The sequence below is a fragment of the Podarcis muralis genome, chromosome 9 (genome assembly GCF_964188315.1).
Source record: "Podarcis muralis chromosome 9, rPodMur119.hap1.1, whole genome shotgun sequence".
Classification (NCBI taxonomy): Eukaryota; Metazoa; Chordata; class Lepidosauria; order Squamata; family Lacertidae; genus Podarcis; species Podarcis muralis.
The window spans coordinates 54,934,810-54,959,932 of NC_135663.1; the positions used below are offsets into that span (position 1 = coordinate 54,934,810).

A 25,123-nucleotide genomic window follows, 5' to 3' on the forward strand; every position below is an offset into this window, starting at 1 on the left:
ACCAAAACATAAGTCACATTTGCCACAGTTTGTCTTAAGCATGATTTAATCATGAATGTCTCTCTCCTTCAGGGGTAGATACACGACTCCCCCTTCCTGCACAGTCCCTGCCCAATTCACAAAAAGTCCTCCTGTGATTTGTCATGTCTGAACCTGGAGAATAATTCCAACTCCAATTCACGAATTTTGTTTCCAACACTGACTTAGTATACCAGCCCTAAAATAAGGTAAAGGTACCCCTGCCCGTATGGGCCAGTCTTGACAGACTCTGGGGTTGTGCGCCCATCTCACTTAAGAGGCCGGGGGCCAGCACTGTCCGGAGACACTTTCTGGGTCACGTGGCCAGCGTGACAAGCTGCATCTGGCGAGCCAGAGCCGCACATGGAAACGCCGTTTACCTTCCCACTAGTAAGCGGTCCCTATTTATCTACTTGCACCCGGGAGTGCTTTCGAACTGCTAGGTTGGCAGGCGCTGGGACCGAGCAACGGGAGTGCACCCCGCCGCGGGGATTCGAACCGCCGACCTTTCGATCGGCAAGCCCTAGGCGCTGAGGCTTTTACCCACAGCGCCACCCACGTCCCTAGCCCTAAAATAACCATTAACAAATATAAGTAGGAAACTTTTCATTAGTATAGCATGTCAGCAAGGTAGGCGGTCCTCTCCTTAGGAGTGTAATGTTTCTTGAAAGAATTCGTGCCCAACAAACTTAGATGAGAAAGTAGGGTGAATGGTTCGAATCCCTTTATGCTATCCACAGCTATAAATTCAGCTTCCAATGATGAACGCTTCTGCAGCTTCAGATGAATTAAATTTTATGCATTGTTGTGGCCATGCAAAGGAAAGGTGATGGAGAAATGCTTCAAAATTATTTTCCCCGATTTTAGGCTTTTGTAGCAATCTACTGCTTTAAGGAACTCTTGATCCCCTGGTACGCACCAATTTTTTTAGTTAGTGTATATATGTGTGGGTGGTGCATGTGCTCTGAAGGCAGGGCTGCTTGATCATCGGGTATTGTTCCAAAAGCTGAAATTGTTGGATTCTGCTTTGACTTAATGTTACCCTTGAGTCGAGGAAGATCTGAACGGTTATCTTTTATTTCCTTACACAAATTCTCCTAAAGTTTAAGAGAAGCCTGAACCAGGACTCAACAGACATGGAACTTCTTCTCAATTGCCACAAAAGTCCTTCCTTTTCCAGAGCAAGGACTTGGTTTTCACTTCGAGTCAGAACTTACTAACCAACAGTAAAGACAAAGTCTAGATTGAGGCAGGCTCAGTTTACCTTCCCCAGTGATAACACTGAACATTTTATAAAATGGAAGAAACCCACATAGCTAGGGCACCATGAAGGAGGGAGTGGTCATTCCTCAGAAACACCTATAACTCTGGCTGTTATGAATTATTTAAAAAAAGGAATAAGAATGTACTGCAAGTATATCTCCCCTTTTCCAATTCAATCTTGGGCAGGCCTTTGAATTTTGCTGTGAAATCTTTGCTCTCTCCAACTTTCTTGCCTGCCTATTAAAATGGCTCTGCTGCCACACTGAACATGCACATGACAGTGTTTCTGGTAGGTTTCTGCCATTTTACTTTGCAGTGATGGATCGTTCCCTTTTTTCCATTAACAGTGGAGATCTCAGATTCTCTTCCACCGTCACCCTTGACTAAAGAAGTCACCAAGAGATTCTCCACGCCAGAAGCGAATCCGGTGTCGACAGAACCTGCCTGGCTGGCCTTAGCCAAGAGGAAAGCAAAAGCCTGGAGTGACTGTCCCCAAATCATTAAGTAAACGATACTGGTTTTGCTCTTTTTCTGTTGTTTATTAATTGCTCTCTCCTCTTTATTTATATTTTCACATGACAGAACCAACTGGGACAAACATAAGTGCACATCCTGAAGGATGAAGAACATTTTTAACAGTTTTACCCATTTTTCCTAGCTCACTGCAGATTTCACCTACATTTTAGAATCTTTTGCATCGAAAATCTAGGGACTGTGGAATAGAGGTTTAGGCACAAAGCTCAAGTTTCATCTCTCTTGAAAGCATATGGATGTTATGTGTTAGGGGTTCATATCACTTTATGGATCAGTGCCGAAATGTTCCTGAATTTTGGCTCTGATGGTATGGATTTCCATTTGTGTTTTTTTTATATATGTTGCTGCAAAGCAGATATTCCAGCCACTTAAGCTGCTAAAATGAATGTAATGCACATGTTGTTTCCACTTTTGAATGGAGAAAGTAATACCATTTACTGATAAATTTATAAATCTCTACAGGATTCTGGAAGACCTGCCTTAGTAGTAGTAAAGAGAGTATACTATGATTACCTTTTCTTAATGTTGCAAATAATTTATGGATGAATTTAAAATAATTAAGTTCAGCTTGTGACTGATGAAAGCACCGATACGCCCAGTCCTACCATAGAGTTTGCAATATAGTAGCGTCTCTCAGTTTGGAGCTATTAATGGAGTTAGCTCTCCTGTAATGAGAACCCATTAAGACGTTTTCACAAATTCAGTATTTTGTTTTAAAAAGCTTAATTGTGACAAAAATTGCCTTTATCAGCTGCTTCTAACTGGAAATATATATAAATAATTAACATGCTGAAACAGGGTGGCATCAAATATGCATTTTCCTACAATGATTTTACAAACCATGCAGAAGCTCTCATGCAAAATCCATGACAATATTTTCACTGCTGTTGTGTGCAGAAGTAAGCTATACTGGTAAAACATGGTAATAAGCTATACACCTCCATCTTTCAGTGATTGGTCGCAAGGCACAGATAAAAATAGGATTAAAAGCACATGTGAAGGCAGAACGACCACAAACACTAATCTTTCAAATTATACATAATTTAAATATTATACAAAAACCCACTTAGCCATGTACTGTAACTATCCCTATGCCTAAATGATTGCATATTAGGAACCCAAAATATTAACAAAAGGAGACACGATTCCAGCTTTGTGAAAATGGGGGATTTTTGAACTGCAGGAACTAGACTGTTTGGACTTCATTCTTACGGACCTTAGATTGCATATTCTCAGGAAAATAATTGTTTTCTGTACTTAATTAGCACTTTGATTTTCAACATCTGTGCCGGCATATCTGCATGTTACGCTGGCAGAACATGACTTCAGCACTTTTGTTAATGGCATGTTTTAAAAATATGTAGTTACTGTTAGATACGCAGTACAGGAAGTCGTAGAACAGACTTCAGATTGTAAATCTGGCTAAAGAACATTGCAGGGATAAGTGTAATTTATTTGCATGTAAGTCTTATTCCCCTTTAAATCTTTTTATCTCTAAAATGTGGAGGAAACAGTGATGTGTTTTTATGGTTACTTTTAAAATTGCTTCAAATTCAAGGATCACCAAATAGGTCTACAAGGTATGGAATTCAGATTGTTCCAGTAGATACGAACTGGTTTAAACAGAACTTCAGTTTGCCTGGTTTGTGGATTCTACATCAAATGGGGTCTTCTAACTATTCCACCTAAAACTAGTTATATTTTTAAAGCCCTTTTTGTTTATAAGAGGCAAAGGTGCATTTTGATTAATTAATGGCTAATTCAACAGGATCCCTCATAGTACCACATTTGTTTTGCCAGAATAATGGAAGAACTCAATAATTAATCCAAGGAACATTTTGAGAACCAGCAGTTCTGCTCCAAAGTACATTTTTAAGGCAGCAGATGCTGTTAATGAATAGGCATCCTACAGAGGAAACAAAAGGTCAGTTGTGTTTCTGTAAAACTGCAAGCACAAAGGGGTTTTGGCAGTTATGTAGCTGCTATACGAATCGATGTCCATGTGGTTATTGGGCTATCAGTGTTGTTTTTGGTTTCATATTTAAATTCAAACCATAAGCGTTCCTAAATAACCCATCAATTTCAGGATTATTACAAATGTTTAAGGCAAAAGCAGCCTTTAGGATTTCGTGGGAATCAAGTTCATAAAAGAGCCAGTTACTTGAAGAATTGAAAACAGCTCATATGCTTCCACTTAAGCGGCAAAGATTTCAACCAATATAACAGGTATGTTGAGGCTTTTTGTTTAACCCATGGCACAAATACCTACGTAATACAAGCACAGATTGGGCTCCTTCTGGCCAGCAGGGACATGATGGGGAAAGTCTGTTTGTGGATGTCCATCTCATGCAAAACTTACTGGTGACCCTCCTTTATTTTAGAGAGAGGTAACCTGCTGACACCAGGAAGAGCTCCTGCTGAATGTTGGTATAAGTAGCACATAGTACAGTCTGTATACAAAGAAAGTACAGGCCTGCCTTGATTGGTGCAGAAGCCTCTTGCTGGTGGCAGAAAATGTTTTTTTAAAGCACGCTTAATCTAATAGTGCTTAAACCTGGAATTGCATAAACTGCAATTACAACTTTGTTTCCTCAAATCCATTTCCAAGAATTTTTGGGAATAGGAGAGAAGGAAAGGGGAATGTGGGGGTTGAAAACTGGAGAGTTGGGTGGGATGAAAAATAATTTTAGGGGGAAAGGTGCTACTTGCATGATAAAAGGGGGGGAAAGACCTACCAAATAATTCTAGACACACTGTTAGCATAGAGCGTATAGTGAGTAAATAGTTCAAAAGCTTCAGAAGCAAAGTGTTTTCAAGCATGAGGGGGTCTAGTGTACGAAAATAGTATTCAGAGGCTCTGATCCAGAGAACCAAGGGAACCAGAAGGCTGTGTATCTCCTGCTGCTGTTAAAATGTTCAACAGGAATACCATCAGCATTGATAGCCCTGAGCATACTGTAGGCAGTAAGGGACACCTGGACTTAAGTTGGGAGGAACCCACTTTCCCTTCAGTCTACGTTACACATGATCAGGGTATCAGACGACGTATTGGTTACACTGCAAGGTGTGCTGGCCCTGCAGATATTTCCCCAGTCATTTGATGGGGGAGGGGGGTGTCCAAAGCAGCACTCTGTTGCATTTATAGGAAGGGGAAACCCATTTCCATTCATGAATCAGTATCTGGATCAGAGTTGGGGGTATGTACAATATTGGTTTGGAAACCTTTTTAGAAGCCTATATTTTCCACATTTTCATTTCATGTAAAAGTCAACTTGAAAATTTTGCACTAAATACCAATGAAGTGTTACTTTGCTTAAGCTCTGTCACAGCCTTTCTACTGAACAAACATGACATTTATTCAAAACACTTAAAAAACTGATCTGACCACTATGTAGAATATGGTCTCAACTTTTGGTGGCGGTGGAGTAACTTATATACAAAAGACTTAAGCTATAGGAAGTTAATCATATCCAAGTTCTGTTGAAATTAATAGGGCTTAAGCCAGTTATGAAAACTATGTTGTATTGATTTCAACAGGAGTTGGGCATCACTAACGTTTGGGAACAAAATATTATTTCTGAGGTTACAGATGCTTAACCTCTGTTGTTCATATAGTGGTGTATAAAATTATGAACAAATGTACAATTGTGGGGTTTTGTTTTGTGTACTTTTTTAATTTTTCAAATGTTTTAAAGTGCAATTGTTTCTTATACTAATGTCATTTTAATTCCTATTAAATTATAATCTGCTGAAAGTTATCAGAAGATGTACGTATTCATTGTCTTTTTGTTACAAATGTCAGGTTTATCTTCTAAGAAAAGCCTGAATTGCTATAGGTATCTAATTATGTGTTTTTACCAACAATAAAACCTAAGTAAAATTATCTATGACTACGGGATATATTAGTGCAATTTCTCTTTTTGGTTTTTGATCGTCAAATTTTAATGTAAATGGTTAATCACGGAAAATTTGTTCTATTTCAATAAAAAAAGACAAGTGTTTATGTAGCTTTGAAAGTACTTTTTATTTATGTTCTCATTTATGGGTTATTCATTGCTGCTTGTTTTTTTAAGGATACATGAAAAGGTTTAACAAGAAGTTCGTTCCTGTTGGTGATAATTCAGGGGAAAAACAGTGAGTTGTACTGCCATAAATGGAACTTTCCCTACCCACCCCATCCCCCCACCCCGGTGTGTCCCTAAAATCTGCTTTATGGGCTTGGAGAACTTAGAAGCAGATTAGGATGGCATGGAGAGTTACAGTGAGGAAGACAGGAAAGGGAAGTCATGCATTGTCTGCTCCCATGACATTAGATACCTCCCTGTGATATTCACTCAAAAAATCATCCATAACTGTTAAGAGCACCTATATGGAGGTAGATATTACCTTTTAAAAAATGTCCTGTATGCTATGCATGATCCTTATAGCATGTAAATAGAAAGAGCACTTTGTTTCACAACATTAGCACTTTGATTTTCAACATCTACTGTATTTTTCGCTCTACAGGGCGCACTTTTCCCCCTTCAAAAATGAAGGGGAAATGTGTGTGCGTCCTATGGAGTGAATGCAGGGGGGGAGGCAGCCAGGAAAAGCCCCCAAAAGCTCTGCACGGCTCTTGCGGGCTTTTCCTCAGGAGGGACAAGGGACTGACGCGGCCAGTCAGTCCCTTCTCCCTCCTCGTAGAAAAGCCCACAGGAGCCGCGCAACTCCTGTGGGCTTTTGCACAAGGTGGGGATATTGCCATAGCCGCGCGCCACCTCACCAGCCAGGAGAGCGTGCGCGGGGCTAAAGAAGCCATAGCCCTGGTCCCCGGCAGCCCTGAGAAGCTTGCGGAGCAACGGGAAGGCTGTGCGCCTTTCCGCTACTCCCCGACCTCTTTGGGGCTGGCGGTGGGCTTCCCCTTGCCAGCCCCAAAGAGCAGGTCAAAAGGAACCTGAAGCCTGGAGAGCGAGAGGGGTCGGTGCGCACCAAGGTAGCCTCCTGAAGGCAGCTGAACGCACCTTGAACGGCACCTTGTTTTAGAGGGGGGAAATTCTCCCCCTCTCTGCGCAGCGCCTCCTGCCGCTTCGCTGAAGGGGCGCTGGGCAGAGAGGGGGAGAATTTTTTTTTCTTGTTCTCCCCCCTCTAAAACAAGGTGCGTCCTATGGTCGGGTGCACCCTATAGAGCGGAAAATACAGTACCTGTTTTCTGGAACAAATGTAAACTTCTGTTTTGTCATTTGCACATTACAGAAATGAGCCAAAGCAGCACTAAGTGTCCTGCCAGCACAAGGATTCCTGCTTGGCAACAGGGCTTTCCCTCTCTTCCCCCTAAATCTCCTCTGGTGCTTCCCTCAACCCTCTGTGCGGGGGAAGAAGAGGCAAGAAGTCCTGTTGTGCAAGCAGCAATCCTTGTGCTGGTGGGACACTTATCCCCGCACATATATCAGTATTGCAATATATGATAAAAAGTTAAACAGTGAACCCTATCAGCTCATCCATTCCTGAAATATTCAGTACTTTTCTATCACTGTTGGGGGTTGATGCTGCTCTCAAATAAAAAGCTCAAGCCATGTTTTCGAAATGCTTTGTAATAGCAAATCCATAATTTCAAATGACTTTTTCTTAAATATCATATGCTGCCTTTTGGGGGGATCAAAATTATTCCACATTCTAAAGTGCCCTGGTAAAATATAGTATGGCATCTAACACGGCCATGGTCAGTACATTTATTAGCCAGTGATGACCATGGCTATTAGAATATATTTTATTGAAAGTACACAAGTAACTTGATGCCAAGAGAACTCTGTTATGTCAGGAAGCTGGGGTTTAAATTAATAGATGATTTTGCACTAGGCCTGGGCAATGTATTGATACATCACCCGGGGCCAGACCACGATGGCCGCTTCACCTGGCAGTATATTGTGGGTGAAACTGCTGCTGCTGAGTCCCTCTGCCACCAGCGGGCAAGGGAGAAACGAGCTGCAGCAGACGTTTCACCACTGGGTGAAGCAGCTATTGCGCTCTGGCCCTCATCCTGCTGACAGAGGAGCAAGCTACATTTGTTCCTCCCTCAGCTCCCTGCACAGGCAGATGGCTCCTTTGAACTTGTGGGGTGCGTGGCTGCCTACCCCTCAGCAGGGAAGTGTAGCAAGCCAATGGTGGGGTTGTGGCTCCATTACACTTGAGGGTGTGTGTGAGCGGGTTGCCTCAACCTCCTGGGAGAAAGAGGTAGCTCGCCGGGCTTCCTCAAGTGTAACAGAGCCCCCACCTCACTTAAGCCAAAGGTGGGGTGCCTCCCTTAAACTTCTCTGTTCAAGGGCACAGACATTGGGCTTGCTGAGCAGTGCAAAAAAGCTGCATTGTCCCTGCCCGTGAGGCACTGGGGTGAAAGCTCCTCAGCTCCTGTGGTGAGAGCTGAGTAGTTTTATCCCACACCTCACAGGCTGGGGCCAACGGAGCTTGTTTCAACATCGCGTCAGATCACAGTGCTTGGCTGGTGGTACATCGTGATGTTGAAAACCTAACACCACCCAGCCCTATTTTGTACAAGCAAAATTAAAAATACCCAAAAAGGGAAATTTTAGGCACCTTATTTGGTTTTAGAATCACATAAATCAAAGCAATAAATATAGTTATTTCTACAGCCCACAATGATCGTTGTTCCCCATACAACAGGAGAGGAGAACACTTCTCCTGGAAGCTTCTCTTCACCTTCTACCAAGCCAGTCTTGGCATTCAAGATCCATATTCTGCCATCTGTGGATGCCACTGCCAGAAGTGTTTCACCTTGTAAGGCATGATGATGGAAAACAAATGGAATTGCATATACAGTTGATGTTGTTTCAAATTTCCACAATAAATTACCTTCCGTACTACAGCAGTAAGTAAAGTTGTCATGGGATCCAAAAAATATATCGCTGGAAAAATCTGAAATACATGGCGATGAAAAAATTGGTCCATTGCTGGAAAACTTCCATATCTGCGTGACAATATCGAGAAATTAAACAAGTTATTGAAATTTCTATTAGTGTCAGCCAGATGTTTTACTGCTGCCACAAATGAGTGTCAGCCTTTGTACCTCCTCACAAATACCGTATTTTTCGCTCTATAGGACGCACTTTTTCCCCTCCAAAAATTAAGGGGAAATGTTTGTGCGTCCTATTGAGCGAATGCAGGCTCCTTGGCTTCAGTGAAAGCAACGCGAAGCCTCCACAGCGCAGAGGGAGCGCTCGCTCCGGAGGCTATGCGTTGCTTTCGCTGAAGCCTGGAGAGTGAGAGGGGTCGGTGCGCACCGACCCCTCTCGCTCTCCAGGCCTCAGGGATAGCCGCCTGAAGCCTTTGGAGCGCAGCAGGAACTCTTGCTGCACTCCAAAGGCTTTGGGGTTAGCTGCGAAAAGCCTCCCCAGGGCAGCGGGGTGCCTTTATCCCGCTGCCCTCCGGAGGCTTCGCAGGCTGTCCCAGAAGCCTCCACAGGGCACGGGGATGAAGGCTCCCCGTGCCCTGTGGAGGCTTCACGCAAAGCTAGACCAGCTAGAGGGAGCGCTGCCCAGCTATCCCAGCAGCTATCCCAGAAGCCAGAACAGCAAGAGGCTATCCCAGAAGCCAGATCCCTTTTGTTGTTCTGGCTTCTGGGATTCAGAATTTTTTTTTTCTTGTTTCCTCCCCCCCCAAACTAGGTGCGTCCTATCGAACGAAAAATACGGTAACTTTACAAATTATACAATTTGAGGCCTAATCCAGCAGACTCACCTTTTTCATTTCACCCACATGCATTCATTATTCATTAAGATACTCAGTAGCTGCTTCAAGTGAAGCAGCTATCACAGCTCAAGCAGTACACAGAGCTTTCATATCACCTCATACATATTTGCATATATTCCATATATTCTGCTGCCAAGTCCTCAACTGAAACCTAAAGTGAAGCACCTCCAAGTACATGCATGTGTGAATTAGGGCTTGAAGATGAAGTCACAAGTCCAACTAGAAAACTCAAAAGTGCTATCACTCCCAAGAACTGCAGTTGATAGCAAAAGCAGTTCTCCCCCTACAAAAATAAAATCAAATCGTAGTAGAGTCATCCTCTCACCCCCACTAAGCACAATGCCCAGAGTGATCTTGAGAGCAAAATCAAGGAAGAAATGCTGTAGCTATGGATAACTCACACAAACTGGGTAGATGCATGTTCCAGATATGACTAAGGGAAATTTTCTAGATGTCCTAGAACAAGTTGGTCTTGGAACCAAGAACTAGGGACTTGACCTTATAGTAAATCCTAGGTGGACCCAAGGACTTTGGGTGAGATGCAAGTGTTGAACTGACTAGAAACAGCGAAGACGGCGCTTACGAACTCAACATGTATGTAAAGAGACTTCTCAAAGTTATAACAGTCTTTGGCTCAAAGAAGTATCAAAATGCACATGTTGAGATAAATTATGCTTATAAATACATATTTAGGTATTAAAATCAAAGGTTAAAGCAGAACAGTCTTATGGACTAGAAAGATACTGAAATGATAATCCACTTAGGTTACCACTATCAGCTCTAGTAAACTGGTAGAAAGCATTATCAAGTGTGCAATCCTATACAGATTTACCTGGAAAAGGCCCCACTGAATGCAATGGGACTTGCCTCTGGGTAGACATGTATATGACTGCACTGTGGGTTTTGAATAATCACGTGGCTTCTGCAAAGGTAAGTCCTGTCTCACTAACTTCCTGGAATTTTCCAGCTCTAGTCTGGAAGATACTGCATACATCAACTTTCAAGAAAAAGTATGGAGCAGCTTCCAGCAATGTCCCCCAGCTGATCTCATCTTTCCAAGGCTTCCATCCTCAGACAGGAGCCCACTTGAGAATACCTTTGGAGATGCATATCAGGCAGGCTATAAGCTAGCCTGCATTGTGCTTTCAAGGGCATTCCAATGATCCCCACTGTATCAAGTTCTTCCTGCTAGAAATGCTACTGGGCTCCACTGCCAGAAGGAGGAATTTGTCTGAACCTGCTCCAACGGTGGTGATAACCTGCACCAGCTGTGGGCTCTATGGAAGTAACTGGTGGACCACATTTGGCTTGTGGGCCAAAACTTCCCAATCCTTAGTAATGTGATGCACTTTGGTGCAAAAATGACATGAAGGCAATAGCAGACATGCCTGGCCCCTGTGTTAAACAGGATGCTGGACTAGACAGACCTTTTCTCTGTTCCATTGTGACTCTTCTTCCTTCTTAACTTGTGAAAAACAGATTTACTTAACACAAGCTCCTTTGGGCCAGTTATGGATGCTATAAGGAGTGAATTGAGTTAATAAAGACAGGTGCTTACCTTTTCTCCAAAGTGGCTAAAGCAATATAAATTTCCATCCACACATCCTACACATACAAAGTCCTTGTTGCAATGTGGTGATGAGAAGATAGGTTTTCCGCAAAAGCTCTTCCAGATTGCGTTCCCCGTAATCTGAAAATGCATGCGTGAAATGCATTGTTTTAGTGCATCCCAGAGCTTCAGCTAATGGGAAAATGAAGCAGCTGGCCAAAGACATAGAAGTATCTGATACTAGGAAAATGAGAGAACATTCTTCCTTTAGCATCTGAGTAACTGCTCCTATAATGAAGAGACTTCATTACTTAAATTCCAAATGGATTGGAATTACAGTGGTACCCCGCAAGACGAATGCCTCGCAAGACGGAAAACCCGCAAGACGAAAGGGTTTTCTGTTTCGGAGGCGCTTCGCAAGACGAATTTCCCTATGGGCTTGCTTCGCAAGACGAAAGCCCATAGGGAAATCTCCGGGGACCTGTTTTAAATTGCTGGCGGTCGGGAGCAAAGACTTTCGCCCACAGCCGGCCTTCAGAAGAGGTCCTGGACCTCTTCTGAAGGCCGGCGGGGGGCAAAAGTCTTTGCTCCCCCCCGCCTGCCTTCCCGGTACAGCGGAGACTGCCGACCCCCAGCATTTTAAAATCTCCCCGGGACAGCAGAGAAGTCCCGCCCCGCTCGGGATGGCGGCGCAGAGCTGTCTGCCGTGCCGGGATCAGCGCAGCTCTGCGCGGCCATCGGGAGCCGGGGGCGAAGCCCGCCCCGCTACAGATGGCCGCGCAAAGCTGCCTGCAGTCCCGGGACTGCAGGCAGATCTGCGCCACCATCCCGAGCGGGGCGCTAAGTCCCGCCCCGCTCTGGATGCCAGCGCAGAGCTGTCTGCCGTCCCGGGACTGCAGGCAGATCTGCGCCACCATCCCGAGCGGGGCACTAAGTCCCGCCCCGCTCGGGATGGCGGCGCAGAGCTGTCTGCCGTGCCGGGATCAGCGCAGCTCTGCGCGGCCATCGGGAGCCGGGGGCGAAGCCCGCCCCGCTACAGATGGCCGCGCAAAGCTGCCTGCCATCCCGGGACTGCAGGCAGATCTGCGCCACCATCCCGAGCGGGGCGCTAAGTCCCGCCGCGCTCGGGATGGCGGCGCAGAGCTGTCTGCCGTCCCGGGATCAGCGCAGCTCTGCGTGGCCATCGGGAGCCGGGGGCGAAGCCCGCCCCGCTACAGATGGCCGCGCAAAGCTGCCTGCAGTCCCAGGACTGCAGGCAGATCTGCGCCACCATCCCGAGCGGGGCGCTAAGTCCCGCCCCGCTCTGGATGCCAGCGCAGAGCTGTCTGCCGTCCCGGGACTGCAGGCAGATCTGTGCCGCCATCCCGAGCGGGGCGCTAAGTCCCGCCCCGCTCTGGATGCCAGCGCAGAGCTGTCTGCTGTCCCGGGACTGCAGGCAGATGTGTGCCGCCATCCCGAGCGGGGCGCTAAGTCCTGCCCCGCTCTGGATGCCGGCGCAGAGCTGTCTGCCGTCCCGGGATCAGCGAAGCGTTCGCTGCTGACCCCCAGCATTTTAAAATCTCCCCGTGTCCCGGTGAGATTTTAAAATGCTGGGGGTCGGCAGCGAAGCCCTTGTTCCCCCCCAGCCCCCCCCCCAGCCTTCAGAAGCCCTTGTCCCCCCCCCCCCCCAGCCTTCAGAAGAGGTCGGGGGACAGACTGTCCCCGGACCTGGTCTGAAGGCGGTTTCCCTAGGAACGCATTAATTGATTTTCAATGCATTCCTATGGGAAACCGTGCTTCGCAAGACGAAAAACTCGCAAGAAGAAAAAACTTGCGGAACGAATTAATTTCATCTTGCGAGGCACCACTGTAGAAGTAATGTCACTAACATTATGAGGTATAAGTGACAAATGCAGTAACAAGTGAACTAGCACAGCTCTCCGTGTTTCCCGACTTCACAGGCCCCAAGGTACATATTCTGCCATAAAATGGGAAGAACATACAACTGAAACAAGGCAATGCAATCAATCAAGTTAAGCAATTAGGGATGGTTCTCCTGTACTAGAAATATATGTTGCTGAAGAAACTGGCCACAGTTAAACTTGTCACCACCTTATAAATCACATAACTATACAAGAAGGGAAATGGTTCTGAACTAAGCCAATGGAATTAAACAAAAAAGTAGCTTTTTGATTCCCAAAGAAGTTCTGTTTGTGATGGTGTTTCTTGTGGTGAGTGTATGCTAACACAACATGCGTTATCAAAACAGTATGGAGGCTCCCTCTGGGTTATTTCTCTCATCTCACTGTCTCCCAAGCTACTCCCAAGCTACTACTATTACCTCTCCCCACCCTGAGTTCTTAATTCTCCATTTGTATTATTTCTGGACCATAAACAGCAATAAAGTTACATACCGGATTTACAGCTAGCAGCAGCCCTCCAAGTGTAGCAATATACAGGTGATGTGGTAACAGATTTAGGTGAGGAGAGGAGAATACAGCTCCAGCTTCACAGTGTAATTTCCAGACACACTCTTTCCTCTGTCAGCATAACAGAAAAACAAATGCAAGTTAATGATTCCATTGCTCAACTAAATGTTAAAGTGCAATACACGGTTTCAAAATTCTGCAAACTGGTAGAGTGTTATCCTGTGTTCCACTGTGGAAGAATCTTTGTGCTTAATTGGGATGATACTTATACCCAAAGTTGCAACCAGTTCATTATTACTATTCAGAACAAAAATATGGGGTTCACAGTTCTACCTCATAAACAGCATTAGACACATTCAGCAGCAGCAGGCAGATAACTGCTAACTGTTCAGCTAAAAAGGGGTGGTGTTGCATGCCATACCGATTCTGTTGAGTGGCAACAATTATGGAAATAGTGGTGTGGTAAGAACTTTAAATGGCTACAGTGTGAGGGTTGTAAGCAGCAAATAAGCCGACCACATTTAAAGCAGGTCTAACTAACTGGGATTTTTAAAAGCCCATAACAGCTGACGCTTTGTAGCTTTCAGTTTCTTACAGAGCTTGCGCTACATTTTACTAACTTGCGTTAAGACTGCAATTCTAAATTACCTAAAAGCTCCACTAAAATCAAAGGGACTTGCTTTGCGCTATATCGATATAGGAGGCATTTTCATTATTTCTTATTGGCCAAACATTCATGACTACTTACATAAATATCTAAAGCGTACACATGACGGTCATGAGATCCAATGAAGACTACTCCTGTGGAAGGATCCACAGCTGGAGAACTTTTCACAGCATCCTCCGTCGCAAATGTCCAGTGTCTTTCTCCATCACTCCTTCTGAGGACATATACCAACCCATTATAACATCCTGCAGATAATCACAGCCACAGAAAGCAGATATATTTGGATAGGCACTGAATTATTTAACTGTCCACAAAAATACTGAATTTTTGAAGTCCTTACATGCTTATCATTCATTCAAATACAGGAAGTCCATTCAAAACTTCCGTGGGATTCTTTATAAACTTGTCTCCATTGATGGGCACTGCTTTTCATATGCTGAGAAAACTACTAGCCCATGGTACATCCCACATTTATTTATTAGAATAAAAAAAGAACTAAATCAGCTACTGAACTATGAAGCGGTCTTAAAAAATCACTAGTTGTTCAGTTGCTGTAAGTTTTGATTAGAAGAGCAGTGGCTAAACTCTTTTGGCCCATGGACCTTATTCACTCTTGGACAATGATGGGTGTAGCTAAAAGTAGGTATAGCCACACCACCGCCTTGTACACAAATATACAGGACACCTGACCTGATCTGTTTGTAATTGCCCCCTCCCCGCTGATCAAATGATCAACCAGCACCATGTCTTTTCTTGTTTTGTTTCTACCACTGCCTAAGGCCCCGAGGGACAAAATTGGGGGACAAAAGGAACAAAATTGCTTGGGGGAGCAGGTAAGACCTGCAGGCTGAGGGTTAGCCACCCCTCGCTTAGAATGCCAAAGGAAAGAGAAAAGCGGTAAATACGTACCAACAACAAGGAAGTTTCCGCACCTAGATACACAGGCGGACGACTCAATGCGATCTGCAAGGTTTCTCTCCCACTCGACTTTTCCTGAATATAGGTCAATTGCTTGAATCACGTGAGAATGCGATCCAATATACACAAAGGCAGATAATTTTTCGGTGACAACTAGTGGAGATGCATCCACACATTTGCCCAGGTCTGACTTCCATCTGAGATGCAACATTAACTTTTCAGCCGTTTGCCCAAGATTCTCATGTACAGGAGTGTTTAGTATAGAATCATCTTCTGCCACATTTGCACTGCTGACAATTGTTTTATCCCGCACACTTGGCAAAACTTCGCTCTCTCCTGCTTGCTCTGTATTACTGTGGTTCTTCAAGGGGTCACCCATAGACAACAACCGGTTTCCTCGGGTCACGGCAGTAAATCCAACAATATTTGATTCAGCTACTGGGGATCTTTCAGGTTTTAGCTGCACATACTTTTTACTGGGCTCCTCTCTGCTGCTTTCACTCAGCTTTCTTTTTACAGCATTGTTACAGCTTAATTTCAGGTTTTCGCTTGGGAAAACTGTTTTTAAGATATGTCTGTAGACCTCTTCAATGGATCTACTGAGAATAATTTCCAGGAGGCCAGGGACAGGCTTGCCTACCATATGTTCAATTTCATCATGGAACTGTAATGATTTTAAGGAATCCCCGCCACTGTGCAAAAACCGTGACTCTTTTAAAATGCTTGCGGATTCATCTGGGAAATTCAGAACAGCCTAGGGGGGTGAAAGGAAGAAGCAAAACATGTAACGCACACACTTTTGACTTTGATCATGCCTCTTTGCTTGCCCTGATGGAGCGGTGTGGGTGCGTGCATAAAAACCTTTGGCTTTGGCACAGCTGGAAGGCAGCATTTTGTACCAATGGTTCTGCCCACTTCTACTTCTGTTTTGCTTTGTTCAGTACTGGCACGTTGCCCCTGAAAGGTTGCCCATGTAGGAATGAAGTCCTTTTTATTTTATTTTAATAAAAGTGTTTACATTGCCTTTTATATACTGCAATATGAAGGTGGTCTACAATAAAGCATAAAACAATATAAAAAGAATACAAAACAATGATCAAAGTAGCTGGCCAGTCAAACTAAAATTGATTATCCAATTAAGTTCTGCCCATTAATTTCAGTATGAATAACATTGGATACAACCCGAAATCTTGGCTCACTCCAGATTTTTTTCTATAAAACAGGGCAAAACTTGTTGGGACGAAAGGAAAAGGAAGCAATTATTATTGCCCCTTTTCTCTTACACTGAAATAAGGAGACCCTTTCTCTGTGCTCAGTTTATGCCAACAACCTGGGTCTGGGGTCTCAACTTAGCCAGGGGCATCTGCTGGAACAGAACAATATAATCAAACTGTGTGTACACATCTTAAGAAACACAGGGTAAAAAATATGTTCATCTGTATGCAACTCCAGCTCATCAAAATTAGAACCTAAATATATTATGAAACACTACATAATGGCTATATATATATATATATATATATATATATATATATATATATGCTTTCGTAGATTTTCACGGGTACAGGAATGCAGGTTTTGGTGTCCTCGGGTGTCTTCCCGTGTAAAAGTTGGGGTGTCTAGGCGACGTTTCGACGAGGTCTCACTCGTCATCTTCAGGCAGGTGCTTTCGGCTTCTTGTTACTGGAACAGAGCAGGATCTCAGTGTTTGAGTTCCTATAAATACTGTTGAGGAGGTGTGGTGTATAGCCTCCAATGTTCTGGGCAGAGAGGAAGTTCCCAGGCTAGTGTGCCTTTTCTTCTTTTGTTCCTTAATTGCTTGAGGGATATCTTGAGTGATTTCTTGAGTGATATCCTGAGTACCACTTAGGTGGGTCATTAGGTGTGGATTAGTTGCTAAAGCCTTTGTGTCTTGACCTCTTGAACTTTGTGAAGAGTTTTTCTGAGAAGATGGCTGTACTGCACTTAGTTGTGCTCTGGCTTGGCTTCGTGTATAGGGGCGAGCTGTGGTTTTGTGGCCTGTGCCAGCCAGATCTGTGTAGGGATTGCAGGGGGGTGCAGCATCCGGAGGTGTCACCATGGTTTGGCTACTGGATGGTGTCTGTAATTTATCTGTGGAGAGGGTCTGGGTTTGGGTCTGGTGTGGTTGATTGGTGATGGCGTTCTGTGTGCCTCTGGATCTGGTGTCAGTTTTTGTGGGGAGGGCTAATTTCCAGATGTCTGGCAAGCGGGATGTGTCGTCACGCTTGTTCATGTTGTGAGGGTGTTTCTCTATCTCGATGGCTTCCATGATTATTCTCTTGTGGTGATGTTCCATGTTAGAGAGCAATTTGGAATCTGCAAAATTAATTTCGTGTCCTGTTTCTTTCATGTGTTGGAAAAGAGAGGAAGTTTTTTCTTCTTTTTTGACGGCATTCTTGTGTTCTGCGATACGTGCATTTATTCGTCTGTTTGTTTGTCCAATGTACGTGGCTGGGCAGACTTTGCAGGGTATTTCATAGACCCCTTGGTTTTCCAACTGGATTTTATCCTTGGGGTTTCTGAGGATATTGGCTATTTTTTGGTTGGCGCAAAAGGCTGTTTTGATATTGTGTTTATGGAGGATTTTGCTAATTTTATCTGTAGTGCCCTTGATATAAGACCACTTGACAACTGAGTTACAGAATCTCTCAAATGTGTTAATTGCCAATGGATACCAGCAAAACAGGGTTACGAAGCTAATCCAAAAAGAAACACCCCCCAAAAACCAAGACACAGAAGAAAACAATGGCATGGCCCTCCTTCCTTATATCAACTTCCTCTCTTTTCCAACACATGAAACTTCCTCTCTTTTCCAACACATGAAAGAAACAGGACACGAAATTAATTTTGCAGATTCCAAATTGCTCTCTAACATGGAACATCACCACAAGAGAATAATCATGGAAGCCATCGAGATAGAGAAACACCCTCACAACATGAACAAGCGTGACGACACATCCCGCTTGCCAGACATCTGGAAATTAGCCCTCCCCACAAAAACTGACACCAGATCCAGAGGCACACAGAACGCCATCACCAATCAACCACACCAGACCCAAACCCAGACCCTCTCCACAGATAAATTACAGACACCATCCAGTAGCCAAACCATGGTGACACCTCCGGATGCTGCACCCCCCTGCAATCCCTACACAGATCTGGCTGGCACAGGCCACAAAACCACAGCTCGCCCCTATACACGAAGCCAAGCCAGAGCACAACTAAGTGCAGTACAGCCATCTTCTCAGAAAAACTCTTCACAAAGTTCAAGAGGTCAAGACACAAAGGCTTTAGCAACTAATCCACACCTAATGACCCACCTAAGTGGTACTCAGGATATCACTCAAGAAATCACTCAAGATATCCCTCAAGCAATTAAGGAACAAAAGAAGAAAAGGCACACTAGCCTGGGAACTTCCTCTCTGCCCAGAACATTGGAGGCTATACACCACACCTCCTCAACAGTATTTATAGGAACTCAAACACTGAGATCCTGCTCTGTTCCAGTAACAAGAAGCCGAAAGCACCAGCCTGAAGATGACGAGTGAGACCTCGTCGAAACGTCGCCTAGACACCCCAACTTTTACACGGGAAGACACCCGAGGACACCAAAACCTGCATATATATATATATATATATATATATATATATATATATATATATCCATGCTCCATTTACTCCCAGTTGGCAAGTACTGATATAGTTCTTTTAGTTTAGGAAATGGTTTTCTGAAAGTTTTGATAGATTAGATGGCAGCAAGCCAATCTGTTTGCTACAGTTGTTTACCAACATTTAAGCCTTCCAGGAGGGTGAGTAGGGGAGAGGGATAATTGTTTCCATATACCGTAAATTATTGCAAAGCTGTAGTAAAACACCAAATTAATGTAGGGATTTGTAGTATATGCTGCACATGCCAAAAAATATTTAGACTATATTCCTCTCCCGCATTCCTAACACGTATGGAAACTCAATTGCTATGATACAGATGTAGCTTAAAACACTACCTTCCATAAATGCTGCAATCTCTCCCACAATTCATTCTCCTTCAGCTTACTGTCACTCCTTCTAGAGTTCAAATGGCTGCTGTAAATCCTGCTCAGCTCAGACACATCCATTTTGCCTTTATACAAAAGAAAAGTATTTTTTAAAAAATTATATGAAAGGTAAGGATTTCAACATATTTGGTAAGGCTCGAAGTTTCATTAGGTACAAATAGGCATGCACATCTATTTTACTACAACGCAGACCTCAAGGACGAAGTACACATTACGTTACCTACTTTAGCAATCATGCTGTGTGTATTTTTAAAATAAAATTTCAGAAGCAATGCAAGGGGAATGAAAGTCACTGGAAGCACAGCATTGCTGGAGGTTTAAGTCTTCCAACCTCAGTTATGATCTTGGTAAACAAATCCTCAACTCTCACCTCCCAGCATGACAATAAGCATTAGAGAAAAAACCTCACATTAATGCCCATGGGAGTTTCTTTCCTAATGCAATCCATGCCTGATGGAGGAGGAGTGGGGTGGTGGTGATGATGATGGGGAGGCTGAAGGAGATGTGTAGGTATGCATAGACCACCACCCATCACAATTCAGGCTAGCTCTATGTGTTTAGTGAAGCTTTACATATAGCTTGTCCTTCAATCTGTGTGGCAAACCAGTTCTGAGAGTGTCAAAACTGTTTCTTGTGTGTCTGTTGCTCCAAGAAAAAGGAAAATTAAAGCTCTGAGAATGGTTCTGCTTTTGCTGAGATTCACTAAAGAATTTGACACATTTGGCTTCTCCACAACACTTAAATACAACATATACGTATACTGCTTGCAAAGTTACACTGCAATTATAGGACAGACTCCCCAAGGAGACCTGACAAGTGAGATTTCTATGTAATCGTTGCTGTCATGTTTAGACCTTTTTGTGTGTGTGTTTTTCAGACTTTCAGAACTTGGTATGTGTGGATGTTTGCACTGCATCGGTCCTAACTTGTTCTCATAGCAACAAATGGTCCAAGGCCATGGAGACTATTACTGCACGCTACTCCCTCCCAGATCTTGACACACTGTCATCTTGGGACCAACATAAAATCCGGGCCTGGATTCTTACAAGAGACGAGGCCATGGACCGGGCACAGTCCACCACAGCTCGCCTCTCCATGTGGCTCCCTAAAGTGAAAGTGGTAAGATCACTTGCCAACTACTTGATAGATCTGACGGAGCCCAATTTGAGAAGAGCGTTTACCATGGCCTGTTTCCATTCTATACCCACGGCCTTCTTGCAGGGGATTTACTCTAAGACCCCTATTACTCAGCGTCTATGTCCATGCACAATGAATGAAGTAGAGGACTTCATACATTTCTTTTTCTACTGCCCCATTTATGAGCCAATAAGAACTAAGCTCCTCCTCTTGATCCCGTCCACCATCACATCTAAGGAAGACTGTTTGAAATCGCTTCTTGTGGACGCAAATCCCCAAATTTCACGTGGGGTGGCAATCTTTATAGTGCAGGCTTTGAAACTCAGGGCTACTCTGACTGGGTAGTGTGTCCTAGACCTGGACCTGTTTTAATTCTTTTTATTACCTTATTAACCTAATGCGCCGAGCCTATTTTGGGCCATGATATGCTTTATATACATCTGCATTTTAGTTTCCTGGCGCTAGCAACCAAATCTTTATATTATTGTCTTAGGGTAATTTAAATGTCATAACGCCAGTAATATCACTTTGAATTTTGTTTGGTTGCTTGTCTCTAGTATTTTTGTCTTATCCTGCTACGGCTGTATGCTAATGCAATAAAGGTTTGATTGATTGATTGCATCGGTCCTGCATACGTTTTTAAATAATATACTTTCAATTTGAGCTGATTTTTAAAATGGAAGAGTGCTTAATATAAATTATTAAGGACATTTATTTAAATATAATTTATCTTACCATGTGATGTGAATGGTAAAGTGTCAATCAGCAAAACCTCATCTGGGACTGCATGGCTAGGAAGACATTCCTGGAGTTTCTTTAAAATGTCTCTTTTTTTAAAATTGCCTTTGGGCACAACGAACAGAAGCAATTTTTCCTGTTGATACCATATCACAGCACATGTTTCCACTTGACAGTAGCCTTCCGCAATCTGAAAAATAAATTGATTACTCTGGCTTAATCTAGCAACAATTACAGAAAACTACAACTACAAGCAACAATATAACGGAAGTAAATCAGATGCCTCTATTTCCCTCAACTCTTTCTTCATTTTATAATTCAAATCTAATTTAGTGACCATAAAAATTACTGCACTGAAGAACGAGCAGAATAAGTAATTTGAAAAGCTTGGTGGATGTTATTGCACTGCTGGACCTAGACAATGAGAGATGCATAAGCACTTTTTATTAAACCTCTATTCGTGTAGGAGTCTATAAATATTCCACTTACACAGAATGCTTGAAAGGTAGCTATTTGTCAGCTACAGAGAAAGGCAGGGGAGGTGGGGAGAGAACAACACTGGCAATGAATACAAATATTTTAATCATGAGATAGTCATATCACAAATTCCTATCACATGATGTGAATGGAAAGTAAATAAATACTGTTGGCTTTGAGTATTGTTTGCTTTTTCCAGTATGGCTGAAATAACTATCTTTCGGGGGGGGGGGGGGAGTCTAGGCTACTATTAACCAGAGAGAATAATTTTAGAGCTTCCAAATGCATCTTCTATTGGGCATCTTCTGTAGAACAATATTCTACACCGTGAAAAGAAGGTATTGAATCGATAGCAATCAAATAAGAGTTACTGAATGCTCAATGCTATTTCAGAAAAGCACAAATACGGATGTACAAAAAAATAGAGAGGGATGAGTAGAGTAGAGAAGACAAAGACAACAGCCTTCCCACTAGCAACACAAGAAGCACAGGGCTCAAGCAGAAAGTCTTCAGTGGGGTATCTATGAAGCCAGCTACAAGGCCATGTGCCACCTTCTGAAAGCAGACTGCTTGCTCCTCTTCAATGCCATGGCTATCAGAGGGTTTGTGCCTGTATGTTACTCTATGTTATCAACATTCAAAGGCAGAATAAAGGTAGTATGCATGTGCAGCCCTCATTCCCCGCCAGAGTTGGTATGGGAATGGGGTCTAGATTTTTAAAGGCAGGATTTTCTTGCATATCTTGGGGAACCCTATTGTCTAGAGGGAACCCTTTCAATCAAGTCTCTTGCCCCGTTTTGCTGTCCAGTGTGTCCACATGAATTACGAACTGGGGAAAGACCATCAAAAGGAACTAATCCCCAGGAAATATGTCACGATTCCATCTTGTACAACAATCTTGCTGCTCCAGTTGCCTATTTCGGACAGTCTTCAAGGGTAGCCCTATGTAGAGTTCATTGCAGTACTCCAGAAATGAGATTAACAGGACAAAGATCATGACCAGGCTCTCTCAGTCTACCTAAGAACTTTGATAGTTAGTTATTTATTACATTACCTGCTGTACATATTCAATACTGAGGCGCTTGCCATGACGTTTAATTTGATTGTCCTTCCGCCCCAAGAAGAACATTTCGGTATCCTTTACTCTTACAAAGTCTCCAGTTGCTCTCATTGTGCCCTTAGGTAGTGTTACTTCATCATCAAGAAAGCAGACACGTTCCTCACCTCCTGTTCAAAAAAAGATCATGAAGAGAAGACCAAAGTGGTCCACAAGCAGACATCAAGAGCCAGAAAGATGGCTAAAGAGCAGGTAACAAAAGAAAAAAGAAAAAGAAAACAACAGATATGCCATCCAGATGGGGGAAGGTGCAGTTTTTCAAAAAAATCAAATACTGAAAATCTGAAACATTTACACTAGGTGACTAGAATGGATACGAAAAGCAACATCCTGCCCAATTATTTAAAATTTGGCTGATGCTGTCGTTAAAAAGTTGTCTTAGGATAATGACAACCAAAAATACCACCTTTTAATTTGGATGTGCCAGTATGTTATGCCCAGCTAACAAGAACAGGAGATAACATGCTAGTTCAGACAAAAAACTATTTTTTAAAACGAATGCCAATCTGCTTCAAAGCACCACTATCTATGTTATTCAAAGGCTCCAAGTCACCAGTAAATAAAATCACAGGGTTGTTCCCAGAAGTTCTAAACGCAGTTAATAATAAAATAAAAGCCCCGCTGGATCAGAGGAAAAGTCCAGCATCTTGTTTATAGTGCTGGTCAACTGAATGCCTCCAGGAAGTCAGAAACTTTTTTACAGGAGAGTGCTGTTTATGGCTTCCCCTAGGCAACTGGTCAGATTTGCCATGGTGAGAACAGAATGCTGGTCTAGATGTACCGCTGGTTTGATCCAGCAGGGTACAGCGCATGATGGGAACAGCCTGCTTGCCCACTCTTCTCCAGCATACTGTTTTTGAATATGGGGGTTCAAAGTAGCTATCATGACCAGCAACTGTTGATAGATTTGTCTAATCCTTTTAAAGGACCATTTAAGCCCATGACTTTCACCACACCTTCAGGTAGTGAACTCTATAATTAAAAATATTAGATAGAAAATCACCTATGAACACTTGACCTTCACCTTCTAGAACGGCAGAACCATTAGCATCTTTGACTTCAACGATTGTTCCAGACAGTGGGGTTCCCAGTGGTACAAGGGAATCAAATCTAAAACCAAGGAGAAAAAAGGGAAAAGTGATAATAATAATAATAATAATAATAATAATAATAATAATAATAATAATAATTTTTTATTTATACCCCGCCCTCCCCAGCCAAGATCGGGCTCAGGGCAGCTAACAACCAATAATAAAAACAAGTTGATTAAAATACAATTTAAAAGATTAAGGTACAACGTTAAAACATTAGGGTGCAATCTCTTCATAGGAGGAGAAAGGAAAAAGAAAGAGGGGGAGACAATCAAACTGATTCTAAGCCAAAGGCCAGGCAGAACAACTCTGTATTACGGGCCCTGCAGAAAGAAATCAGATCCCTCAGGGCCCTGGTCTCATGAGACAGAGCATTCCGCCAGGCCGGAGCCAGTGTTGAGAAGGCGTAGGAGACAGGGAGAGAAGTTCTTAAATATAACATTGAAAGTGAAGAATCTAGGAGTACTCCCAAACTAAATACTTGGCCCTCTTGGAGGAATGCAACTCTGTCCCAGACCACCAGTCAGAGTTGCATATTTCCCAACCTGAGGCACTTGTCTGGTTCAATTTTCAACTTATTCATTGTCATGTACCCCAATCTAGCCCCCAGACATCTGTTCAGATTTTCCACTGCCTCCCTGGGATTAGGTGGAAAAGTGTTGCAAAACTATGTCTCATCTGCATGTTGATGACATCCCAGCGCAAACATCATGTAGATGTTAGAAAGCATCTCTGGAAAAAGAAATACGCCAACAACCACTTCTGACAGATGCCTGAGCTCATGTGAATTATTTCTTAAGATTAAAAATGCAACACAAGTACTATTCAAAACGTGACTACTTCTTTAAGGTCATTTTATCCAAATGTTAAAAGGCCTGCCTTTGAAACTCACTCTCATATCAAACACCCACAGAAATCCACTAAGATCATTCCATCTACAGAGGATTTGTACTACTAAGCTTTTTATCATTTATTCATCAACCAAAGTGTGCATGCAGGCAGCAAAACAGAATGACATTTCCTACCGGTGATCAGAACTAAAAACCTCCTCGGGAACCTTGTAGCATGTGGCCCAGCAGGAAACTTCTGTAATACCATAGATATTAAACACGTGTGTTTTGTTTCCCTTTCCTCTCCAGCTTCTTAGCACGTTCAGTCCAGGAAACGCTTCTCCACCGAGAGCTAAGATTCGCAAGGACGTATCAGCAGACAACACTGTTGATTTAATGCGCTGAACTCCAAATCTGCGCAGAAGTGTGGGTGTAGCCTATGCATTATAGAAAATAAGTTTCCAGATAAGCATCTGCCATCCACCAAAATCTATTTCTGTTACTTGTACTACCATATACAGCAGAAACAGGCAACTAGAAGCCTTGTGGACAGAATT

At 43.2% G+C, this 25,123-nt stretch overlaps 2 protein-coding genes across 14 annotated transcripts in view; one reads left to right on the forward strand and one right to left on the reverse strand.

The window, feature by feature from the left end:
• CRACD (capping protein inhibiting regulator of actin dynamics) overlaps window positions 1-5,696 on the forward strand; it is a 113,263-nt gene extending 107,567 nt beyond the window's left edge. For all 3 annotated transcript variants that reach the window (XM_077934291.1, XM_028744846.2, XM_077934290.1), the window contains one exon: window positions 1,629-5,696. In XM_077934291.1, coding sequence (XP_077790417.1) covers window positions 1,629-1,789 — 161 coding nt within the window. In that variant the 3' untranslated portion in view covers window positions 1,790-5,696. The remainder of the gene's footprint in view (window positions 1-1,628) is intronic.
• Window positions 5,697-5,814: 118 nt separating this feature from the next.
• AASDH (aminoadipate-semialdehyde dehydrogenase) overlaps window positions 5,815-25,123 on the reverse strand; it is a 29,100-nt gene continuing 9,791 nt past the window's right edge. For 9 of the 11 annotated variants that reach the window (XM_028744850.2, XM_028744848.2, XM_028744849.2 and 6 more), the window contains 10 exons: window positions 24,762-25,003; window positions 23,649-23,755; window positions 22,583-22,755; window positions 21,049-21,241; window positions 19,126-19,241; window positions 15,092-15,854; window positions 14,264-14,427; window positions 13,501-13,626; window positions 11,117-11,248; window positions 5,815-8,776 (listed from right to left, as the gene is read on the reverse strand). In XM_028744850.2, coding sequence (XP_028600683.2) covers window positions 8,387-8,776; window positions 11,117-11,248; window positions 13,501-13,626; window positions 14,264-14,427; window positions 15,092-15,854; window positions 19,126-19,241; window positions 21,049-21,241; window positions 22,583-22,755; window positions 23,649-23,755; window positions 24,762-25,003 — 2,406 coding nt within the window. In that variant the 3' untranslated portion in view covers window positions 5,815-8,386. Of the gene's footprint in view, window positions 8,777-11,116; window positions 11,249-13,500; window positions 13,627-14,263; window positions 14,428-15,091; window positions 15,855-19,125; window positions 19,242-21,048; window positions 21,242-22,582; window positions 22,756-23,648; window positions 23,756-24,761; window positions 25,004-25,123 lie in introns of those variants that run through there. The other 2 variants (XM_028744852.2, XR_013394267.1) reach the window with 2 other exon arrangements.